Raw genomic sequence first — 22359 nt, 5'->3', positions numbered from 1 at the left:
GGTCAGTGGCCAAGCAGGCAAATGAACTATGGGAGTTGAAGACTGACTTCTTCGACTCCCCCACTCCCAAACCCCACTCCATTCTAGAACTGAAGATGTTACCTAAGCCAGGTAATGAAGTGTTTGCAAGAAAACAACCAAGCTCAGAGAACCCCAAGGACTCCACTGACTTCTCTGGAGACCAGCAGCTGGGAGTAGGCTAGCTCAATGCAAAAGGTTCTCCAGTAGTCAGGGGTTAGATTCTGGCAGTCTGAGATGCCCTTACAGTTTGTGCTTTCCTTTCCAGGCTGCTCCAGACAGATTGGCTTTTCCTTTGTGAAGCCTAAGCTGTGTTCATTCACTGGCCTCTATTACTGTGACAATTGCCACCAGGATGAAGAGTCTGTGATCCCTTCACGTCTGATTCATAACTGGGATCTTTCCAGATATCCGGTATGCCCAGTAATGGTGGGAGGGGGGCATAGAGCACACAAGTCCTGTGTGTGAAATTGTCTCTCATGTCTCTTTTAAATCCCAAAATCAAGAGAAAGCTGCACAACTATGGTCACAAAATGAGTGTGGTCTTCATTATGAAAGAGAAAAGCTTGTGAATATCTTTAAGGATTTCCTTCCCTTGTGCCCTACCTGCATTGCAAGTTAGCTCAGTTAGGTGCGGATTTTACAAAACAGACTGGTTAAATGTGACTCCCTCCCTTCCTCCCTCCCTTCCTCCCTCCCTCAGCATTTCTCATCCTCAGCAACTTTAAGATGTGTGGATTTCAACTCCCAGAATTCCCCAGCCAGTGCTGGCTGGAGAATTCTAGGACCTGAAGTCCACACCTCTTAAAATTGTTAAGGTTGAGAAACACTGTTCTAGCTGGAGGTGGCAGGGACCCCAAAGTGTGAAATCTCCTAAGGGCAAGGTAGTGCTCTGGTTAGGATTTTTCAATTCATGAGCTGCTGCTCTGCTTTCTTTTTGTATTCCCTATGGCTGAGCTCAGTAAACAGAGAGAGTATAATTTCTCTTGAGATTGTCAGAACATAAACCCAGCCCCCAGTCCAAATTATAAGAAAATACTTACTAGGAAGTGAGCCGATGAGAATTGCACTATCTGGATTTCCTTTTGTAAATTACATAATTTTTTTGCATTGCTTTCCTAGATGTCACCCAGGGATTTTTACAAGAACATTCTCATCTTGTTGTATCTGTTAGATTTGTTGCCAGGCCCTGAAATTCCTAGCCCAAATTCGAAATCAACCCTTGATTGACCTGAAGCTGGTGAATGAAACCCTCTATGACCATGTAGACCAAATGAGTCAGATCTACAAGAGACGTGAGCAGCTGAAGCTGCTTGGAGACTACCTTGTCCTTTGTCGCAGTGGAGCTCTGAAGGAGATCAGCAAGAGGTGAGTCAGAGGCATAAGAGGCCCCTCTCCAAATCAATCTATTAAGTCTGAATTGACTCCAGCCCTCTGCCTGCTTCCAAGAGCTACAAATGATGCTGGCTAATCAGTCAGGGATTGTACGTGGGTATGGATGCACACAGCCACTTACAAATGCTTAGTGCACCACATTCATTCATCAGATAGACACAGCTGCCTCCACAGAAGTTGTTTTATGCGCACGTTCTCAGGCCCTCTTCACACACAGTTAGTCAGCAAGAGCAGCAGTACCCTTACTTTTGTTTCAGTGTTGGCTGTTTGGGACATAGAAGAGTTCTGGCCTTTAGCTATTCTTTTTTCTCTCTTTTTCTGTCTGAAGATTGGTCTGGCTCCAAATGGATCCCAGAAGCACTGAGAGAGAGAAAAAGGAGGAGGGCAAGGTTGTTTCCATCTCCCCATGTTGGGAGGGTAGGAGCCTTTGTTGGATATCACAGGAGACTTCTGGGGGTGTTGTTGTCTCTGCAGCTATCAGTTTCCTAATCCCAAACCTGTGCAGTCTGATATGTATAAAATGTGCATTTTCTACAATTCTCATTGTAGAAAAAATGTTGCTGGAAAATTTAAAAAAAAAATCGCAATGCATCAGTAACCAATTTGGCCATGGTTCAGTACCATCAGTGTGTTGTCTGTGATCCCTGAGAAATGGAGAGAAGCCAGCAAAAGGGTAGAGCAATGGTGTAAGAATCAGTTTTAACTGAGATCAAAAACCGTGGGTCAGGTAAAAAGTATCTTGTGTTACAGTGGTTTGATGGAAGCAGGGAGTGGGGAAGAGAGGCACGCAGTAAAAGAAGAATGGATGAAACAGCCAAGAGAGACCAGCTTGTGTGCAGAAATGGAGCAAGAAGCATTTAAGAGTCCTTGTTGTCTCATCAGGGTTGTATTTCTTCTATGTCCTATAAAACTCCTGGGATGCTGTGGACAACAAATTTTAATAAACTCTCACTAATGATTTTGTTCTTTGAAGGCTTGACCACCGGCACTACCTCCTGGAGTGTCCCCATAAATACAGTGTGGCTGACCTGAGGCAGGTAGGAGATCTAGCGAGAAGAAGCTTTTCAATTTTGAGGCAGGTGGAAATTCAGCTCAAGAAAATGTTACCCATCCCTTTGCCCTCTAAACCAGATTCCCCACAATCACAACTTAGCAAACCCCCATACAAATTATTTTACCCACCGTGAGATGTTGCAGCAGTCAGTGCAGAGCAGGAAGCAAAAAGCCCTTGAAAGTTGGTCTGTGCATGTTCAGAGGCAATGTTTTTCTTTGCCCTTTCTGAACAGTATTGCAAACAGACAGCTAAACTCTCCATGAATTCTCTACCCAATATGTATCCTGTGCGTCAGTTCTTTCTCCTAGTTCTGTGCGTTGCAAATTCTTTGTTACCTGCACTGGATCTGCATTAACACCTGCTGAAATGCTTAAACATAGGAATGCACAAAACGGAAAATCTAAGTTGTTTCAAACTCAGAACGAATTTTGCTGTGTTCCAGAAGTTCTGTCAAATCATTTTGGATCAGTTCAGCAGAAACAAAACCCAGCACTTTTTTTTAGTTCCTCTGGGGTTTGGATGAAACAAAATCTGGAGGGATGCCAAAATCTTTTACAGGACAAGAAGGGCACGTTCACCCTTCCTTTCTTCCTTAACTCTCAATATAGTATGTCCCACTGCCCTCAACCCCTCCCATCTTTCCAGCGCCTTCCCTTGCTTGCCTCCCCTGCTGCTGCTGCTGCTGCCAGTGTCCAAGCACAACATGTCTCACTGGTCTGCCCACCCACCCCCCGCCCATGATCCTTCCTGTACTTTCCCTTACCTCCCTCCTGTTGGCTGTCACTGCCAATGTAACGTATCTGTGCGCCTGTTTCTTATTGTGATAGTCTTAGCTGTAAGGAATAGTTATCTACCATGGCATATCCTGCCCACCCCCTCGCTGATCTTCTCAGCACCATCCCTTCCCTGCCAGCCATCAGTTGCTGCCAGTGTCCATTCCATATTCCTGTACCTAACCATCTCCAAACCACTTCTGCCCGGACACAACCATATACATTGCAAAGCAAGTCTATTTAATTTTGTGCATGAACCAAAACTTACGAAACACACGTATTCGGGTTTGGGCATCGATCAAACCTGGGTGCAAAACCAGCTGTTCCATGCTGAAGAGTTTTAAATCAGATTGGCATCACAGGGGCCTTGGCCTTTTTTTTGCTGAATGACAGAGGTTGTCATGCTGTTTTTAAATGCTGTTCCATATTTTGAGAATTCCTGTAAAAACAAAAGTAGAAGTACAGTAGTTTCCCTCCTCCCCACCAGCTGCTTATGGCCCTTCTCTCTTCTTAGATATCAGACGGTGTGTTTGAAGCTTTTCTCCAGTCACTGATCCAATTTGCCTCCCACCATGTCTACAGTTGTGACCTTTGTACTCAGAGGGGCTTCATCTGCCAAATATGCAACAAAAATGACATCATCTTTCCCTTTGAATTTGATACAACCACCAGGTGAGTATTACTTGCCCTATGTCTCTCTTCCTCTAGATTTGAATACACGTTTTAAAGAAAAAATAAATAAAATTGAGTTCTCCTGTATACAGTAGTGTGAAAAAGAAAGTACACCCTCTTTGAGTTCTGTGGTTTTACGTATCAGGACATAATAAAAATCATCTGGTCCTTAACAGTTCTAAGAGTAGGTAAATACAACCTCAGATGAACAACAACACATGACATTTTACACCATGTCATCAATTATTTTACAAAAAGAAAGCCAAAATGGAGAAGCCATGTGTGAAAAACTAAGTACAGTTTATGATTCAATAGCTTGTAGAACCACCTTTAGCAGCAATAACTTGAAGTAATCGTTTTTTGTATGACTTTATCAGTCTCTCACATCATTGTGGAGGAATTTTGGCCCTCTTTTCTTTGCAACATTGGTTCAGTTCATTGAGGTTTGTGGGCATTCATTTATGCACAGCTCTCTTGAGGTCCCGCCACAGCATTTCAATCGGATTGAGGTCTGGACTTTGACTGGGCCATTGCAACACCTTGATTCTTTTCTTTTTCAGCCATTCTGTTGTAGATTTGCTGGTGTGCTTGGGATCATTGTCCTGTTGCATGACCCAGTGTCGGCCAAGCTTTAGTTGTCAGACAGATGGCCTCAGATTTGACTCTAGAATACTTTGGTATACAGAGGAGTTCATGGTCAACTCAATGACTGCAAGGTGCCCAGGCCCTGTGGCTGCAAAACAAGTCCAAATCATCACCCCTCCACCACCGTGTTTGACGGTTGATATGAGATGTTTGTGCTGATATGCTGTGTTTGGTTTTCGCCAAACGTGGCGCTTTGCATTATGGCCAAACATCTCCACTTTGGTCTCGTCTGTCCAAAGGACAGTGTTCCAGAAGTCTTGTGATTTGTTCAGATGCAACTTTGCAAACCTAAGCCGTGCTGCCATGTTGTTTTTAGAAAGAAGAAGCTTTCTCCTGGCAGCTCTTCCAAACAAACCATACTTGTTCAGTCTTTTTCTAATTGTACTGTCATGAACTTTAACATTTAACATGCTAACTGAAGCCTGCAGAGTCTGAGATGTAACTCTTGGATTTTTTGCAATTTCTCTGAGCATTGCACGGTCTCACCTTGGAATGAATTTGCTGGGACGTCCACGCCTGGGAAGATTGGCAAATGTCTTGAATGTTTTCCACTTGTGAAGAATCTTCCTCACTGTAGAATGATGGACTTTAAATTGTTTGGAAATGGCCTTATAACCCTTCCCAGATTGATGGGCAGCAACAATTGCTTCTCTAAGATCATTACTGATGTCTTTACTCTTTGGCATTGTGTTAACACACACCTCAATGCTTGAGACCAGCAAACTCCTAAAATTTTGGCTTTTATAGAGGTAGTCATACTTGCTGATGATAATTGATCAAGGACATTTGATTAGCAGCACCTGGCTGCTACCTAGCTTATTCATACCTATGGGAGAAGTAAGGGTGTACTTAGTTTTTCACACATGGCTTCTCCATTTTGGCTTGCTTTTTGTAAAATAAATGATGACATGGTGTAATATGTCATGTGGTGTTGTTCATCTGAGGTTGTATTTACCTACTCTTAGAATTGCTAAGGACCAGATGATTTTTATTATGTCCTGATACGTAAAACCTGATATGCAGAACTCAAAGAGGGTGTACTTTCTTTTTCACACAACTGTATATTCACCATATCTTGGAGCTCACCATGATAGAACATAAGGAGGTGGCTTTCAATCCTAGGGTTTGCACAGGACTGGGTTATCTGTGGCACTGCATCTCCCTAAGGAGAGCTGCCTGTTCCACTTGTTCTAATAGGGTAGGCACACATTGGGACCCCTCTTTGAAGCTGTGCCATCTGATGGGGCCTAGATGGCATGCCTTCTTAGTAGCAGTGCCTGGCCTTTGGTATGATCTCTCCCCCAACCCCCTGCCTCACAGGATGTTCAGTTGGCCCTAATCCTGATGGCCTTTAGGAAGACTTTAAAAACATGGTCATTTCATTGGGCCAGGGTGTGTATGTTCCCATCGGAAGAGGGTACAAATGTGAGCCAGGTTGCATACTACCAATTATTGCTGTTCATTGTGGTTTTATTTTAGTTGAGTTTTTTTTTTTTTTTTGTAAGCCTCACAGAGTTGCATTGTCCGAGGTGGGCAGCCATATAAATTCTTTAAATAAATAAATCCATCCATCCATCCTTTCATTCATTTATGTAGCACAGTCAGATCTAGTCTAGGTAGGACCCAGGATAATTAATTGAAATTTTAATGAAGTCCTTGAAACTTACCATAATGATAAGTAACAGAATGCTTGTAAATATATAAATGTCCTTCTTAGAAAAGGTTTCTTTGTTCTAGTGGGGGCCAGGCCCTTTGACAGAGAGATTATTGAGGAAATATGAAAAGTTAGGAGTCATAGAGTAGCCTTAGTCCACCGTGTTTTTTCCAGGTCTGTGACTGTAGGACATCCTTTTCCAGCTTGGCAAGACTTTGGCCCACTAGCTTAAGATTATGTAAGCAGTAACATAGCACATCCAGAGGGTGTCCAAGTTGGGGAAGGCAATCAGAAGAAGGCTGAGAAAGGCACATCACAGTGCCATAGAGATCCGCCTTCTATGAGACAGGATCCTAAAAAGATTTCAGTCACCGGCTCTGCCTTTGTAGCCTTTACATATAATTGTTCATCCCCCAAAGCTATAGCAATGCAACCACACACATGCCTATCACAAACATTGCCAACGTTTCCTTTTTGCTGTGTATCAGAGCAGGAAGAGTGCCTCCAAGCTCAGACGAACTGACTTCCTGCTGCCTGAGTCAGGCAATTTACCCTGTGAAACAGGATGTGCCTGGAAGTCTCCTGACAGTAGCTCTAGGGAGTTTTCTGATTCTGGCAGCAGCAGCGGCAGGCACTTCCTGAATCATCATCCTGCCCAGGTGGCAGCCAGGGATCATTTGCTTGTGCACACCTAGCCAGCCACCGAGACACCCACATACAGTGGCCAGCAAAGTCAAGCAAGAGTATTCACCATCATTTGAGGTGTAGCCTCTGGAATGACAGGCAGTGATGATCTGTTGCCTTAATAAACAGAAGCTTCAACCCAGGAAGTAATCTCAAAACCCCTTCTTAGCTGTCAGGCAGAGGAAGAAGTCCCAGAGGCAAAAAAGCTAAAGCAACATGCAAGCCTATATAAGTCTAAACATGAAGAAAGAGACAGATGTAGAACAACCTAACTTCTAACCCTCTGTCTGTAAACTAGCTTTAAAAGTTGCCTTATAGCTAGTGAAATTACTTAACCACCTAATCCACTGCTTTTCAAACTTGGCAACTTTAAGGTGTGTGGACTTCAACTCCCAGCATTTTGGCCGGGGAGTTCTAGGAATTGAAGTCCACACATATTAAAGTTGCCAAGTTTGAAAAACACTGACCTAATCCAAACCAGGAGGGTGCAACTTTCTGTGCTCCCAAAAATAACCAAAATTAAATGCCATCACGTTTTATTTCCATGTCTAATGTAATTAAAATGAATTCTAACTAATGTAGTGAATCTCCAGTTACCTACTTAATATCTTTCCCCTTATGCCATGTTAAAAAATGCAATTTGATAACTTTGGAGGCCTCAGCATCATACCCAAGGCTTTGGCAGGCTGTCTACAATCCTAGACCCTGCCTTTTCTGCTTTGACCTGCTCCTTAGGGCCTCTTTCCAATTATCTGCTCTCTGGTTCCTTTGGAACTGATGATGGCTGGGACAGAATCTGGGACCAGTATGTGCAATGTATGTTGTACATACAGCTCTCTGCCCTCTCCTGAGGAATGATCTCTGAGTACCTAGGGAGAAAAGCACAGTTCTTCAGCCTTTTTTGTCCTGGTAGAGAATTGGAATCTGTGAATGGAAAGTTGTTTCCAAGAGTCCCATTGAGGAGGACTGGCAGCAGGGACACAACCACTTTACTTGTAGTTCCAGTTGCTATATTTCATGCTTGACATACAAAGATATTCCAAGAGGGAGGCTGGCCCTTGGAGCCAACAGCGCTGGATGAGAATATCTAATGCCTTCCAGCTGTATTGGACTACAACTCCAACTTGGCTATTGAGCACTAATGTGACCTTCTCAAGTAGCTTACTGCTCACAGATGATGGCTTGCTTCTAGAATTGATCTGCCTATTTCTCTTACAGGTGTAGTGAGTGCAAGACCGTCTTCCACAGTGGTTGCCAGGCAAATACCAGTTTCTGTCCTCGTTGTGTCCGCCGGCAGAAATACCACCAGCAACTGCAAGAATCCCTTTAGAAATGGTCTCAGCTGTATCAGTCCTCTGGATAAGAGTCTGGAGTTGGATAAGATTTTGGGGTACTCCAGAAGGCAATTGGGAAAAGGGCTTAATGGGCAGACGCTTAGGAGCAGTGGAAGGGCACTGCCAGCCACAGACTTTCTTCCATCTGGGTTGTAGCCCTACAGCAACCAGTACAACCTCGCCGTCAGCTCTGGGGAAGGAACCCACAGAGATGCTTCCTTGAACTGACCTATTGCTGCCATTAATCTTCATTCACTCTTGCCTTCCCAGCAAATTCATCCTTGTCCTTAAATTTGGTGAATACTGGATATATTAAAGAGATGTGTAGCAAGGACTCCCAAGGAGACCGAATTGTAGTGGATGCATCTTGATTTACATTGCCAGAGAAAGGGAGTTTTGTTTTGTTTTTAACTGATGCACTTTGCAGCAGAATTCTCGTGCCTTCTGCACTTTACAGACTACTATTGAAATGTCCTGTGCCAAAATGGCTGCTGCATTCTTTAGAAATGCATTCCATCCTGGGTGTCCTCCTCAAGCAAAGTGACCTTCTTATAAATAAGCTACCATTCTTCTGTTCCTTTTTTTTAATGCTAAGTCCGTGTATTCCAAATGTGATTTTTAATTCTTTTCTTTAATTCTCCTATGCAGATAATTAACTTTATTTAATAAATAACTGATTTCTTTTATGAGTCTGTTACTTCTGCACAACAGCTTATTTGCATACTGACTGTTGACTTCTTGTAGGTTTATGTTCACAGAGAGATAAATAACATGGTGTATTCAGGAAGATGTTCCACAGAATATCTTAATAACACTGAGGAGGAAAAGTTGAAGCCTGTAACTGGGAGGAGCCTTCATTCATTCATTCATTCATTCATTCATTCATTCATTCATTCATTCATTCATTCATTTTGTATAGCTGCCCATCTCAACATTGACTCTGGGTGGTAAACAAAATTCAAATAAAAACAATTACAACAATGCAAAAATTAAAATACATAGCAGCTGAGAAATATACCCCATAATCACTAGCATGACCAAGAAAACAGGTCCCTGCACGTGCTCAGAGCCCCAGGCAGATGGTGGTGTTCATTCCCAGCAGGGAATGCATTCTCTTAGAGGGGGATTGTAGTAAAACAGATGGACAAAGATTTCCAGAGGTATAAGGCACATATTTTGCCTCTTAAAATCTGTGAATCTGGAAGAATTGATGGGTTATTTGTGATGAGAAATGTACTTAAAGCCTTAACAAAGCCTGAAAACATTGGCCATGCCCATTCCAACGGGTCTCTAAAGGCAACAAAAGTAGCAACCTGTGATGAAATGAAAATGAAGTCACGATGTAATGACTCAAAAGCTGTGATTATGTACTTGCATCAGAACATCTGACACAAGTACATCATTTTCAGCATTTGCATGATGGCATCATCATGGACATAACAAAATTTCTGCTCTTTCCCCCGTGATCACCCATGTAATTTTAAAAGATGCAATGTAATTTAAAAAGATATGTATTTCTATAAACTTCCCTTTTTCCATAAAGCAAAGCTAATTACATAACTTCAGTCAAGAAACAGGGAATGCCATCTGATACATGACCACATGATACAAGTCGGGGTTCCAGTTCAGTGTTGCACTATCAACATCTTGTTCTTGGAGTACAATTTTCTCAAAATAGGATCCTTAAGACACAAAATAATCAATTTACTGTATTAACTTTAATTTTGAGTCAAAGGAAACAGCAGAGAAAAAGATACTTTTCCACAGATGTTCCTATGTACAAGACACTCAAGTTACTTGTTCCACTCCCGTAGTTAGATCATGTGTTTAAATTTAGTTCCAAAGTTGCTTTTACTGTTGTATTGCAGAGTTAATTGTTGGGACAAATTTTCCAGTTCTTCCAGGAAAGAGAGAGGAAGATACATTGAGAATTGAGCAGTCAATTATTTTATATCAATATTTTAGTTGACTTTCTATGAAAAGGACTCCCAAATGGAGTATGGATGTCAAAATTGATTAGTATATGTTGCCAATCTGCACCAATAATTAAATTATATCCCAAAACAGTAAAAAGAATCAGTTTTTCTAAAGCAGTGCAGGTTGTCCCTGGGTTAAGAATGCCCAGTTCACAGACAACCCATAGTTAAGAATGGAGTCTATTGTAGCAAAATTCGAGTTAAATACACAATGATTCAAGTTAAATGCACAATGGTTCGAGTTCATTACACAATACGACTTATACAGTATTATACAGTAATACTGTTCCGGCTTACATACAAATTTGACTTAAGGACAGACTTTGGGAATGGAACTTGTTCTTAAACTGGGGACTGCTTGTATTAGGTAATCCACAGGCTGCACATCACACGCCCCAAATTCATTGGTGAGAAACTGCTCTAATAATGACTCTCTTGTTATTTGGCTCTTGTTCCTTTTTTTCCCACCAAAAGGTTTTTGCTGGCTGGTGAGTTTTGGCCACTTATTTTGGTCATTATGTACTGATGCCATAACTCACAAGAAGGGTATCTTTGAATGCATTCTACATGACATCTGTGCAATATTTATGTGACTGAGTGGTTGGTTAATAAAAGTTTGCAAAACCTGAATGTGTGAATTTATCTGCTGTCAGGAAAAAACTATTTGGATGTCATTTTATCACTAGTGGCAGGCAAAACAGGAACAACATTCTGCTATTTTGTTTTGTTTCAATAAAGGGGATGTATGTTTGGGGCAAGGGGTTTGATTGTTCACTTATTCCCATCAATACTTGCCCACAATTCTTTTCCTGCCACATCTCTTTCATCCCCTAGATTGCCACTCAACAGCAAAGTGGCCCTTGCCTCACAAAAGCTTGCCCACCCTGCTCTATCTGCAAAAGTGGTTGATCTGCTTACAACTTCAGTTTTTAAACTGAAATTGCATCAGAGAGTTAATTGGGACAGGCAATCAAATAGACCCATTGCATAGGTCAGTGTTTCCCTTAGGTTACAGTTAGCAACTTTAAGACGTGTGGACCTCCAAGCATGCTGGCTGGGGAATTCTGGGAGTTGAAGTCCACACATCTTAAAGTTGCTGAGACTGAGAAACACTGCAGGGGGGAGGGTGATCCTTGTATATGTGGATAAGACTCAATATTACCTAGTTAGGAAGAAGTCTCCAAAGTAGCCTGTGAAATTATGGAACACACAGGGGAAAAAATTAGACTTTGTGATAAAAGCTAAAATCTGAGAAATATTGCATGCTAGATAATGTCCCTGGGAAGTGACAGCAAATTTCAGGGACAGCAAAGATAATTTGTCTGTTAAAGTGGCAGTATCTAGCTGACTTCAGCTGGTTTGAAAAGCTAAGCAGAGCTGGACCTGCATGGGAGACTGCTAAAAATACCAGGACTGTAGACTAGACAGAGAAGTTGGGAGAAAAAAGCTCAGAAAGCAGGCAGTGACAAACCACTTCCATGGCATTGCTTGAAAACAATGTGGGCGCATCCATGACGGCACTAGAAGTTGAGCTCAGTTTGAAGGCAACTGCACTTTTAGCAGTTCCGTGTTACTGTCATGACAGCAAGTCTACTTTTAACAGAGAGATACCCAAATAAGCATTTGGAAAATGCCACATTTTTGCTATTAAATAATATGAAGAGTTTGGGGAATACAAAGAAGCATTTATTAATATTGGCTTCATACAGCATTGTGTTAGCTGGCAAGATGATGTGGTTTTAATGACAACACCTGCCAAACAAATATAGACAGGAAGTGAAGTTTGTGGGTGCAGACTGGAGGAAATGCCTCTTAAGGCTGGGCTGGAACTTTTTATTGCTGTACTGAAAATGGTATGCAGGCTAAAACTGGAAACTGGAGATTAGATCCATCTGGCTGGGAATCAGTGAACCTGTAATATCGGGAGGCTACCAGGTTGAAGAAGGCTACAGAGTCCTAGCTGCAAGTGTACTACAAGCAGAGAACAAGCAAGTCTTTCAGAGATGAGCCAGCCCTGTTCCCAGGGTGCAAGCAAAGCACCATAAACTGGCTAGAACGAAGATTTCCTCTGTGACTCTTCACATGGCTGCCAATAAAAACCTGAGCACAAACTGCATTCTCCACCCAACCGTTTCAAGGCAACGTCCCTGGAGACATTTCACAGCCAGCATTACAGTTTGATGCTATGAGACACAGCAGAGGATATACAGTACAAAATGCAGGCTGAATGTACTATAAAAGCCTTGTTGGGAAACTTCCTTTCACCTGAAATGGAATCGTTTCCAGCATTGCTTTTATCCTGCTGCTTGTTTATTATCAAATGGTTTGAGCTTGATTTTTGTAGGTGATTCTGGAACTGACATATTCCTCACAATTCCATTTAATCTGCCTTCAGTTTGTTTCTCTTATGCTATTTATTTAATTTAAATTCCACCCTCCAGTGTTATATATCTCCTTCCCAGCATGCTTCCAAAGACTGCTAGAGTAGGCCACAACGTCTCAGTTGCAAACATTTAAATAGCCAATAGATGGCTGCAAAGAGATATACAGAACTTAACTTCCTGCAGCTCAGATAAGGTAGCCTAATCTAATACAGGAACACTCTGTCTTCAACAGACTTAGTAGAGATGTTGCCTTCAGGGAGTTTGGATTTTAACTTTTCATGGTTTCTGTCAACTAGCATTCCCCTGCCGGCAGGGCCATTACTGTGAAGGCTGGGTTAGATGCCCAAGGTGGGAAAGGCTGTCGTATACATTCATTCTTTTTGTATGTAAATTGCTTTACATGTTCATGGAGCAAAGAGGAGCAGTTAAGGGGGGGAAAAGACTGAAGAAATACATAAATACAAAACTTCCCAGTGTACAGCCATAGCCCGTTCCACACATCCACTGTCTTGGCCACTGCTGAGAAAATGGGGGTGGAAAAATCTCTAGCCTTTGCTACCAGAACAGGACCGCTTTTTGCATCATGTGTAAAAATCCACCCTGCACATGCTCTTGTTTTCCAAAAGCACCGGTGGACTGTCCTGTAACAATAACAAGCACGAGAGGCAGCCGGTTGCCTTCCTTTCGTTTCTGGCTAAGCAAATAGTCATCTGGATGTGGAAAAGCTGCATGACCCCAGTACAGTTCATTCCATGCTGGGATCCCGTGACTCGAGGCAGGCTAGGTTAGGGAAGGTGAAATACTGAGGCGGATGGAAATCGTGCACATGCAGACAGACAATCTCCGTGTGTGAGTCACTGCCCACTAAACAGTGCCTCCCCCCGCCCCACCGCTGCCTAGAGGAGACTTCCTCTGAGTAGGAAAGCTTCCTTCCTCCATCCAGTGCAGTCTGATGGGAACACCCAACTCACTCTGCGTGCTTTCTCAGGCACTCAACCTCTTCATGACTGCGAGAGGCACAGGGAAGAAGGGGAACTAGCTGAGGTATTTGTGGGAGAAACCCGTTGCCCGGCTTGGGCTTGAATGCAAGGGGTCTAAATCTGTGGGGCTGTAAACACCTGTGTCGGCTGGATGTGACCTGAATGAAACAGGCAGCCCAGAGCAGGGCGTGGTGAGCTCGGAGTGCCTTGATGTTTCTTTTCCCTCAGCAGTGTTTTTCTGACTCTGTCACGCTGGACTAACATCAGTGCTTCCCTCGGAGCCCAGAGTGATGCTCCGGACAGGATGGCTACTTTCGATCCTCCCACGGGCCCCGCGCCTCAGGATGCTTGCAACAGGGAAGGACTGAGGGGAGAGCGTCTTGCCTGAGCGTTTTTCCACAAAGCTTCTGCTGTTTTCTTAACTTGCAATCTCTTCTCGTGAGGAAGTCAAGAGGAGCGATTGCTTTGAGATTTTCCTCCCCACCGATCCTCACAGAGTTTAATGTGGGGGAGGAGGACCAGAGGCAGGTTCAGACCAAACACACAAGTCCAGGCGGGTTGATGCGGCTCCTGACACAATCAACAAGGAAGAGCCAGGCCACACCTGAAGAGGCAGGACAGAGTGTGTGGCCAGAGACAGGAGAGAAATCTGGCAAGATGTGAACCAGCAGGTAAAACCAGGGACACAGGTGGGGTCCCAGCGGGGCAGGCCAAGGGGAGGCCAGCTGAGGTGGGAATTTGGCAGCATGGGAGACTGATCCTGGAGTCTCCTCTTCCAAAACATTGCTCTAACAGCTGGAATCTTAGCTGTAGCTTCTGAGTGCTTGGTTCCAGGCTTCAGTGCGTGTCTGGGCAGGCCTGTCTTGTGGGTTGGAGAAATCGAATTTTGCCCAGTGCGTGAAATGCACTGCAAAGGTTGGGAAACTGCTTGCCCACAGCTTTCTGCTAATCTCTGCCATCAGGAGAGCCCCCAGCGCATTCAGCTGATATGCTAGAGTAGATAAAGGGCGCCTTCTTTGAAAGTCTGGCCTCTTTGACCCGCAAGGCCTGTCCAATCAATCCCTGGAGTGTCAGGGATTCACCCTGTGGGGTGAAGGGCAACGAAACCATGATTCAGATTCCAGCTGAGCCACAAGGTTGCCCTGAGGCCTTGGGAGATTTGCCAGGCTTCCTTTTTCCTTGTCTCTAAACTATTAGGATCAATGAGGCTGCCGCCCTACTGCAGGTGTAAAATACGATAAACAACAATCTGCTCTTTGGAAGCACGAAATAAAATGTAGGGGCACCTGTTGATCCGAGCACAGTCCCTCAAGCTCTGTGGTGAGGCAACAATTGCAACCACAGCAGGGTAGAAAACCAAAGACCTTCCCAGGAAGTTTCTCCCCAAAGTCTAGAAAGAAAAGACATTTTGGTAATTCCTCTCCAAGCCCTCTTGTCTAGCAGCCACTGATACTTTTGCACTTGATTGACTAAATCAGTGTTTCTTGACCTTTTTTCGCCCATGGCCCCTTTTTGACGTTTTTCTCCTAGGGCCCCCTGTTCAGTTCCCATTGCCAGTGATAAGGATTGCCACTTGCACACTGTGTAAATAGAATATATGTTTCTATTTATAATAAAGATAGTATTTGCAGCATAATACATTTTGCTTTTCTGTGGTCCCCTTGGCACATGCCATGGCCCCCCAGTTACATGTTTTTCACCTGTGACTCCCTTGAAATATCCTAGGGCCCCAAAGGAGCCATATGGCCCCTAGTTCAGAACTGCTGAACTAAATAATAAATCTGTTTTGGTGGCATGGGCAATAATTGCTGGTCTTTGATTTAATAATACCTCATCATATTTTTCATCATGTCAGGGGAAGCATGTTCCTGAATACCAAACCTTGTACTCAGGCAAGGCCTCTCTGTACTACTTGTTCTTTTACTCTGAGCAACAGACATTATTCTGGGCCAAGTGCAGTAGCTGTAGTGAAATAGGCTGTATTGCTGTTCAAGTACTGAGTATAAACCTGACTTTGCACCAGCAGTTAGCCAGATACATTTTTAACATTCCAGCCTTCCAGGGGTGTGTCTTTGTACATGTGCAGAGAACCTTTTCCTCCTCACTGAATAAGTGAGGAGCCCAGACATGTGGTTAATTGCTTAGGTTTTCCTGGGAAATAATGGGTTCACACAAATAATGGGGAAACGTTACTGTGTGGGGATCAAGACCATCTTTCCTCTGGATAAATGATCCAGGATAGATAGAAGCTGTGTTTTCCAGTACCGAAGTTGCGAGGTTTTCGACTAGGAAAGAAAAGCATTTTTTCCAGGAGATACTCAAATCGAGTATCAGGAATCAGTCAGTGTTTCTCAACCTTGGCAACTGGGCTGGGGAATTCTGGGAGTTGAAGTCCACACGTCTTCAAGTTGCCAAGGTTGAGAAATACTTGATGTAGACAATAAAGCAAGGGAATAAATTCCTTGTGAGCAACAATGCATAACTGGTGGTATCCATTGTATGTACTTTAAGCACTTTTCTTATAAATCTGGCTGTTAGATAAGTGCTTAAAGAGTTATTTTTGTATATGACTGTACATTTTCTGTAACTTTCAAGCCTGAGTATGTTTACTAATTTATTTTTACCCCAGCAATACAGAACTATTTCTTTCTTTAATTTCCCCATTTGAAGGCATGTGTTTTCTGTCTCCACATTAGGCAATTTCACTTCATTATTTGATGAAACTAACAAAGCAATACAAGGAAAGCAGTGTTTGCTATCAGTAACCTTCCCCTATGGCAGGGTTTCTCAACCTTATCAATTTTAATATGTGTGGACTTCAACTCTAGAATTCCCCAGCCAGCATGCATGCAGACATCATGGCTGGCTGGGGAATTCTGGGAGTTGAAGTCCGTATATCTTAAAGCTACTGAGGTTGAGAAACCCTGCTCTATGGAGAAGTGATTAATACTTCTGCTTCTACTTCTAACTTCAATGTTACACATTGATCTCAAAGAAGTTCACAGATTTGTAACTTAAGTACAACAGCAGAATAATAAACTTTTATTAACTTTTTGTTCAAAATGTTTATTTCAACGTTTTACATTGTTGGGGAAAAAGTAGTGAAAGAAAAAGAAAAGTATTTTTCTGGGATATTTTATTATTTCTATTTTGTTTCTCCTCCTGAATGAAGAATTTTTATTGCAGTCATCCATAAAACACTTTATATACATAAAAGTGATATTGATTCACCAATAAGATAAATAGATCAATCAAACTGCTGCACATCTTACATGTTAAATGACAAAATTTGGGCACACTTATGGAAACAGAATCATTTGAATCTGAAAGTAAATGTTTTAAATAAAACTGATCTGAATGATCAGGATATTTAGGTGTGAGGTTAACAACTCACAGCAATTATCAACATGAAATGCAAAGTATATAATAATATGTCTTTGGCATTTTTGATACACAGCTATAATTGAAGGGCATATTTACTACTGTGGACATGACAAGAAAGACTATGTGGTGACTGTAGATTCTGTAGTTAAAAATGCACAGTAGATTTGCAATCCTAAACTCTGTTTTAAAAATAAATGGAAAAACTAAGGGAGTTCATTATCTTGCTTGTGAATGTCCACTGGCATCTAGTCAGCCAGAGTTTAAAACAAACTTCTGGGTCAGATGGAACTTGGTTCTATTCTGGCATGCAAGACCATAGAGGAAGACTCAACCCAGCCAATGTCAGAAACCCCTGCTCCAGATGGTGGTGAAAAAGAGATTCCAAAAGAAATTAATTTTAAGCACCACAGAATATTATGGCTGGATGATCAGAAAATCTATATGGAAGGAATTCCAACTCCTGCTTACTGACATTTGTTATTTTTGCCACTGTAATGTATGTCTTAGATTACACTCTATTGTAAGGATTTTATTTCTTATCTCTTTACAAGCCAGCTAGAGATCTAAAAGACTATTCCAAAACAGCTTCAATAAATGAATGAATAACACCAAGAAAAGGGAAGGGTCTTCTAGGCATTGGAAGTAGCTTGGTAGTAGAAAGTACAAGCAGAAGAACAAGTTAAGCAAGGGAGGGAGAAGTCTGAAATGCTAGGAGGGAAGAAAGTAAACAGATTGGGCTACTTTCACCTATTTTAAAGGTGAAAACAAAACAACTTCAGGGCAGACCAGAAATATTTTGCTGTGTGAAGAGGACAAAATGGCATCTCTGACCCCCTACTCACATACATCTGAGGTGGCCAGTAACATAAGGAATATAGAGCAGCCGTGGAGCAACCAGCGATTTCTTCTCTAGTACTTCCTTACCTACAACCCATTCAGCCTCTGCTGCCTGAGAGAACCATCTCAGTCTATCCTGTCTGCCTGTAGACATTACAAGTATGGTGGAAGTGGTTTGAACCCACATGCTTTGCCCTGAAAGCACAAATGTGTCAGAACTATCTGCATCATCCTCAGCAGTATTTTGCAGAGATAGCCCTATGCATCTGCAGCCACAAAGATATGTCTTGGTTAAAAGGCAGGAAAAGAAAGCAACCCTGGCAGAAAACAAAATGATAGAGGCACCCTGAGATCACATTGCGAAAGAGAGGGAGTCTGCATAGAACACAATATTAGTTCTGAAGCACAATGTGGAGTAGCAAGTTCTCATGGAACAATAACAAACAGCTAGTTACTGATTAATTGCAATTATGCTTATGCCAATTCAATTATAATGCTCATCCACACTTACCATTAAGGCACAAGAAGGCATCAACAAGCTGTGGTTTGGCAATTGCCCCCAGATTCATCTCTGAACCAGATCAGTGAAAGGCAATTTCTTGTTTCAATGACAGCAGAGAACAAACTGTTCATGCCAACCTGATCCTTCACAAATGTGTAGTCACCCTGTAATGCTGGCATTGTTTGAAGCTGAAAATTAACTATCCCACTATGCATTGTGTAGCTTGCAACTGAACATTAGAACAAATTATTAATGGGAACTGTAGATCTGAAGAGAATTAGGTTAGGGAAAGCGCGTCAAGGATGAGCAGAATAATGATGTAAAAATAAGTGAATGTGTATCACTTATTTGGACAGCAAAATTCTATCACAAAAACAAACTCTATCTTTCCTCCTCAAATTAAGTATGCACAGGCCTGTGTAAAGTCATGCTTGACAATATTTTTCTTCTTCTTTCAGAGGGAAATAAATAGTCCACTGGAAGCCACTTTGGGACACTAAAGATGGAGTCAACAGGCAGAGAGGAGGAGACATACGTGTTGGTGGAATATGCCTTTGAATACACCTCCAAGGATGGCCAGCTTATCACAATCAAACCCAATGAGAGATATATGCTTTTAAGGCGAACCAATGACCATTGGTGGCATGTTAGGAAGAGCAAAAATTCCCGGCCTTTTTACATCCCAGCTAAATATGTCAGAGAGCTGAGCCCCTTCACGCCTTCTGAGAAGCCACCTTCCACCACACGGCTGGAGACTACCAATTTAGGGACCTCCATTGGAGTTGGCAGTGATCAATTGCCAGAGTATGAATATCGATTTGTGACAGCTGTTCAAGAATGCAAAACAGATACCTCACAGCAGTGTTCCAGCTCCTTAGGGATGGAAACAGTGGTGTCTCCTGAGGATAATGGGAAGATTCTACCCACTTCTGGAGCAGTGAGAGGCACACGGCCCCCTCTCAGTGCCTCATACGGTTCCCTTAAGCCTCCTTACCCAACAGACTCTAATCTTCCTCTGGCAGGTCATGGCCATTCTGCTGACCACATGAGGCCTGCTGTATCCCTGGATGACTTGGCAAGGTTCACAGCTCCCAGCCTGGCAGGTGTGGGGAACTCTGGATTGTACAAAGCTGCCTCATGGGCTCACCCTCACCCGCTTCTGAAGAACAGCTCTGAAAACATCTCCAAACTGATGAAAGACCGAGTGAAACAGGACATGCAGGAACACTGTGCCAAAGAGGTACTCTGACAATTTCTTATCATAGGTCTGTGTTTCCTATGTCCTGGATGTGTTAGACTACATATCCCTTTTGTTCCAAGACAGGGGGCTATGGGAATTGTAATCTAATAGATTCTGGAACATATTCGTGTCGGGAGGGCTTTTATACCCAGAACCCTCCAGAGCTCACTGAACTACAATTTCTATGATTCCTGACACCATGTCTATAGTGTGGAGTGATGGGAATTTTAGATTAATTGGATCTGACAATGTCACATTGAGGAAGGCTGTCAAATGTGAGACTAGAAATGACAGTTGCTTAAAAACCATACTGGGGCAGCTCTAGCCATGTTGAGGACAACTCATTTTTAATTTCTGGTCTTGTCTCTGGCCTATTATTTAACCTTACCACCTGCAGGTTTCCCCAGAGTTCACTGTTCTGCAGTCGAGTTGGTTGAATCCCTGCTAAGGGTTTGTTGAAATCCCCAGTTTTCCTTATTGGTGATGGGATGACATTTCTTCCTTACTGACATTCTGATCTCAGTTTTACTTCCAGATAATTTTGCCAAACTTCATTCTTTCTCTGCAATTGATATTCCCAGTTTGCTAAAATACCTTAGCATAGTTTGTCTCAGATTCTGCCATTTCAGACTGGAGATCTTAAAGTGGAATACTCCCAGGTTAAAGCCCCTAATGTCTGATACTGGAAAATATAATATTAAGGCAAAGTCTTGCTACAAGCATTCAGTTATGTGTGTATCCGCATACATTCTGACATAAAATCATTCACTTACTCTCCAAAGTGGTATTATCTGAAAAAGGTAACCAACTATGATTATTTACAACAAACATAAATGACAGTTCAACTTTCACCTTTGATACACACAAGCTGGCTCCACACAATGCGCTGGGCTAGGGTAAAGTGTGGTAGGCTAGTTTATGGCTCAGTATGTTGCACAAATGCCAGCAATTATATTGATTCAATAACTCAAAACATGGGTTCACATCTTGGGCAAAATACAGCCTTTGCCTGGTGGTGGTAGATGAAAGGGAGGGATTCTACACCTTAGAATCTGATGGTTTGTCAGAATGATGAAATGAGTGTCCAACATCACGATGCAAACTCCAACTCTTACATATGGGTGTGCAATGTCAGAACACATAAACATACATACATACTGAACAACATACTAGGTGGCCACATTTCAGCCTAATGAATCCATCCAAACAATACATCAAGGAACAGTTTAGCAGTTTTGGAGATAATCCCAGTAGTACAGACAAATAAGAATGCTCCTTTCAGAATATGTAACAACTTGTCAGGCAGAAGAAACAAAGGGTTTTCCACATAAATCTATCACTTTGGGACAAATACTAAAAGTAAATCAAGGAGCTGTTGACCTAATCAAGGAGCTGGTTCTCATGGTTAGCATTCTTGGGAGTGTGATTTGAATAACTTTCAATTCCCATTTTCTATGCAGAGACAAGCAGACAAACAGGAAAAGGCAGAGATGTCTCAGTTCTGCACAGTGCAAGAGAGACATGAGCTGGGCACTTGAGGTTCACATAATAAATGATGTGTAACTTCAAATGAAACTCCTGACAGCTTTAGTTTCACAGCTCTACTTCCAGCCCTTGGCAACTTGACCTACAGTCCAGCTTGGCCGACAGATACCTTGAGCTGCAGATTCCTGCTGATCAAACTGCAGTTTGAAGACACATGAGCCAACCAGATCGTTCCTCTAGTTAACTATCAATCCTTACTGCTACTGAAAATCTTTACTTTTTCTTAGCATACAGTACATGTAAAGCTACGCTAGCCTGTATTTGGTTCTTCTAGGCTTAGTATATATGTGAACTCCCCCATTAGCGCTTACTATTATATATGAGCCAGGCTCCCTTGTTCAACAGCCCAAGGTTTAAAAAATGCTAGCTTAGCATCTGAACCACACCACAGCATTGGAGAGGATCCAGTGCAGTGTTTCTCAACTTTGGCAACTTTAAGATATGTGGACTTCAACTCCCAGAATTCCCCAACCAGCTATCCCACGCATCTTAAAGTTGCCAAGATTGAGAAACACTGATCCAGTGACATCCACAGAAGCTTGCCGCTTTGAGACATGCTTGTGATGTCATGACACATGTAGAAAAAGGTCGGGCTTGTATCATGACACTGCCGATGTCAGTCTGACACACACTCACCCCCAGCTGATGCCATTGAGGAGATCTTAATAGACTAAGAGTGTGCAACTTCTATAGGGCTTTTGAGAGGCAGCTCTAGAGACACCCTCCAAAAATGGGTGGGAAGAAGTCAAAAAATTAGATTGGTTATACTTATGGACTAGATCCTGTGCAGTGCTCCTGATTCAATTCCAGAAAGGTATTTCAGAGCACGAATGTTACTGTCTGCCACTCTTTAAAGCAGCCACATCTTTTCCTGACTATTGCCATGAAATTCAGAGAATCAATATGGTTGCTTTAAAGAATGGCAGACAAGAGTGTTACAATTGTGTCCTTTTTTTTTTTTTATCTGCGCTCAGTCGTTACCGACTGCAGTGACTGCTTGGACAAGTCCTTACAATTTTCAAGGCAAGTGTTTCGGAAGTGGTTTGCCAGAGCCTCCTTCCTGATACCTACAACCTTCCCTCCCTCCTTCCCGTGATATGGGGATGAGGTAGAAAGAGCTGGGGGGGAAACAGGGAAATGATTGGTAGGAAACAAGGCACATGCTGTTTATACTCTGTAAGCCATCCAGCTCTTTTTCTAATGCAGGGAAGTCACTGAAACTTGGCTCCTGAAGGCTGAAAATTATGTTCAACACAATTATTTTCACAACAACGCAACAATT

The 22359-nt window shown here is 42.5% G+C and overlaps 2 protein-coding genes across 14 annotated transcripts in view; both read left to right on the top strand.

Moving 5' to 3' along the window:
* The window catches only part of PLEKHM1 (pleckstrin homology and RUN domain containing M1), a 29562-nt gene extending 20649 nt beyond the window's left edge, over positions 1 to 8913 (top strand). For 10 of the 12 annotated variants that reach the window (XM_088143337.1, XM_088143339.1, XM_025167709.2 and 7 more), the window contains 5 exons: positions 287 to 432; positions 1193 to 1386; positions 2387 to 2450; positions 3755 to 3912; positions 8114 to 8913. In XM_088143337.1, the coding sequence (XP_087999463.1) occupies positions 287 to 432; positions 1193 to 1386; positions 2387 to 2450; positions 3755 to 3912; positions 8114 to 8225 (674 nt within the window). In that variant the 3' untranslated portion in view covers positions 8226 to 8913. Of the gene's footprint in view, positions 1 to 286; positions 433 to 1192; positions 1387 to 2163; positions 2527 to 3754; positions 3913 to 8113 lie in introns of those variants that run through there. The other 2 variants (XR_015796600.1, XM_025167708.2) reach the window with 2 other exon arrangements.
* A 4611-nt stretch (positions 8914 to 13524) lies between these two features.
* Positions 13525 to 22359, top strand: part of ARHGAP27 (Rho GTPase activating protein 27) — a 55737-nt gene continuing 46902 nt past the window's right edge. Inside the window, exons 1-2 of one of the 2 annotated variants that reach the window (XM_007429836.4) lie at positions 13525 to 14240; positions 18751 to 19532. In XM_007429836.4, coding sequence (XP_007429898.2) covers positions 18795 to 19532 — 738 coding nt within the window. In that variant the 5' untranslated portion in view covers positions 13525 to 14240; positions 18751 to 18794. The remainder of the gene's footprint in view (positions 14241 to 18750; positions 19533 to 22359) is intronic. The other variant, XM_088143330.1, reaches the window with a different exon arrangement.

Source organism: Python bivittatus, unplaced genomic scaffold, assembly GCF_059951505.1.
Source record: "Python bivittatus isolate LINGU-HERP-01145 unplaced genomic scaffold, Pbiv_v1 ctg000410_np1212, whole genome shotgun sequence".
In the NCBI taxonomy this organism is placed as follows: Eukaryota; Metazoa; Chordata; class Lepidosauria; order Squamata; family Pythonidae; genus Python; species Python bivittatus.
The sequence above is the reverse complement of the archived record's forward strand: the minus strand, read 5'-3'. Positions and strand labels throughout refer to the sequence as shown.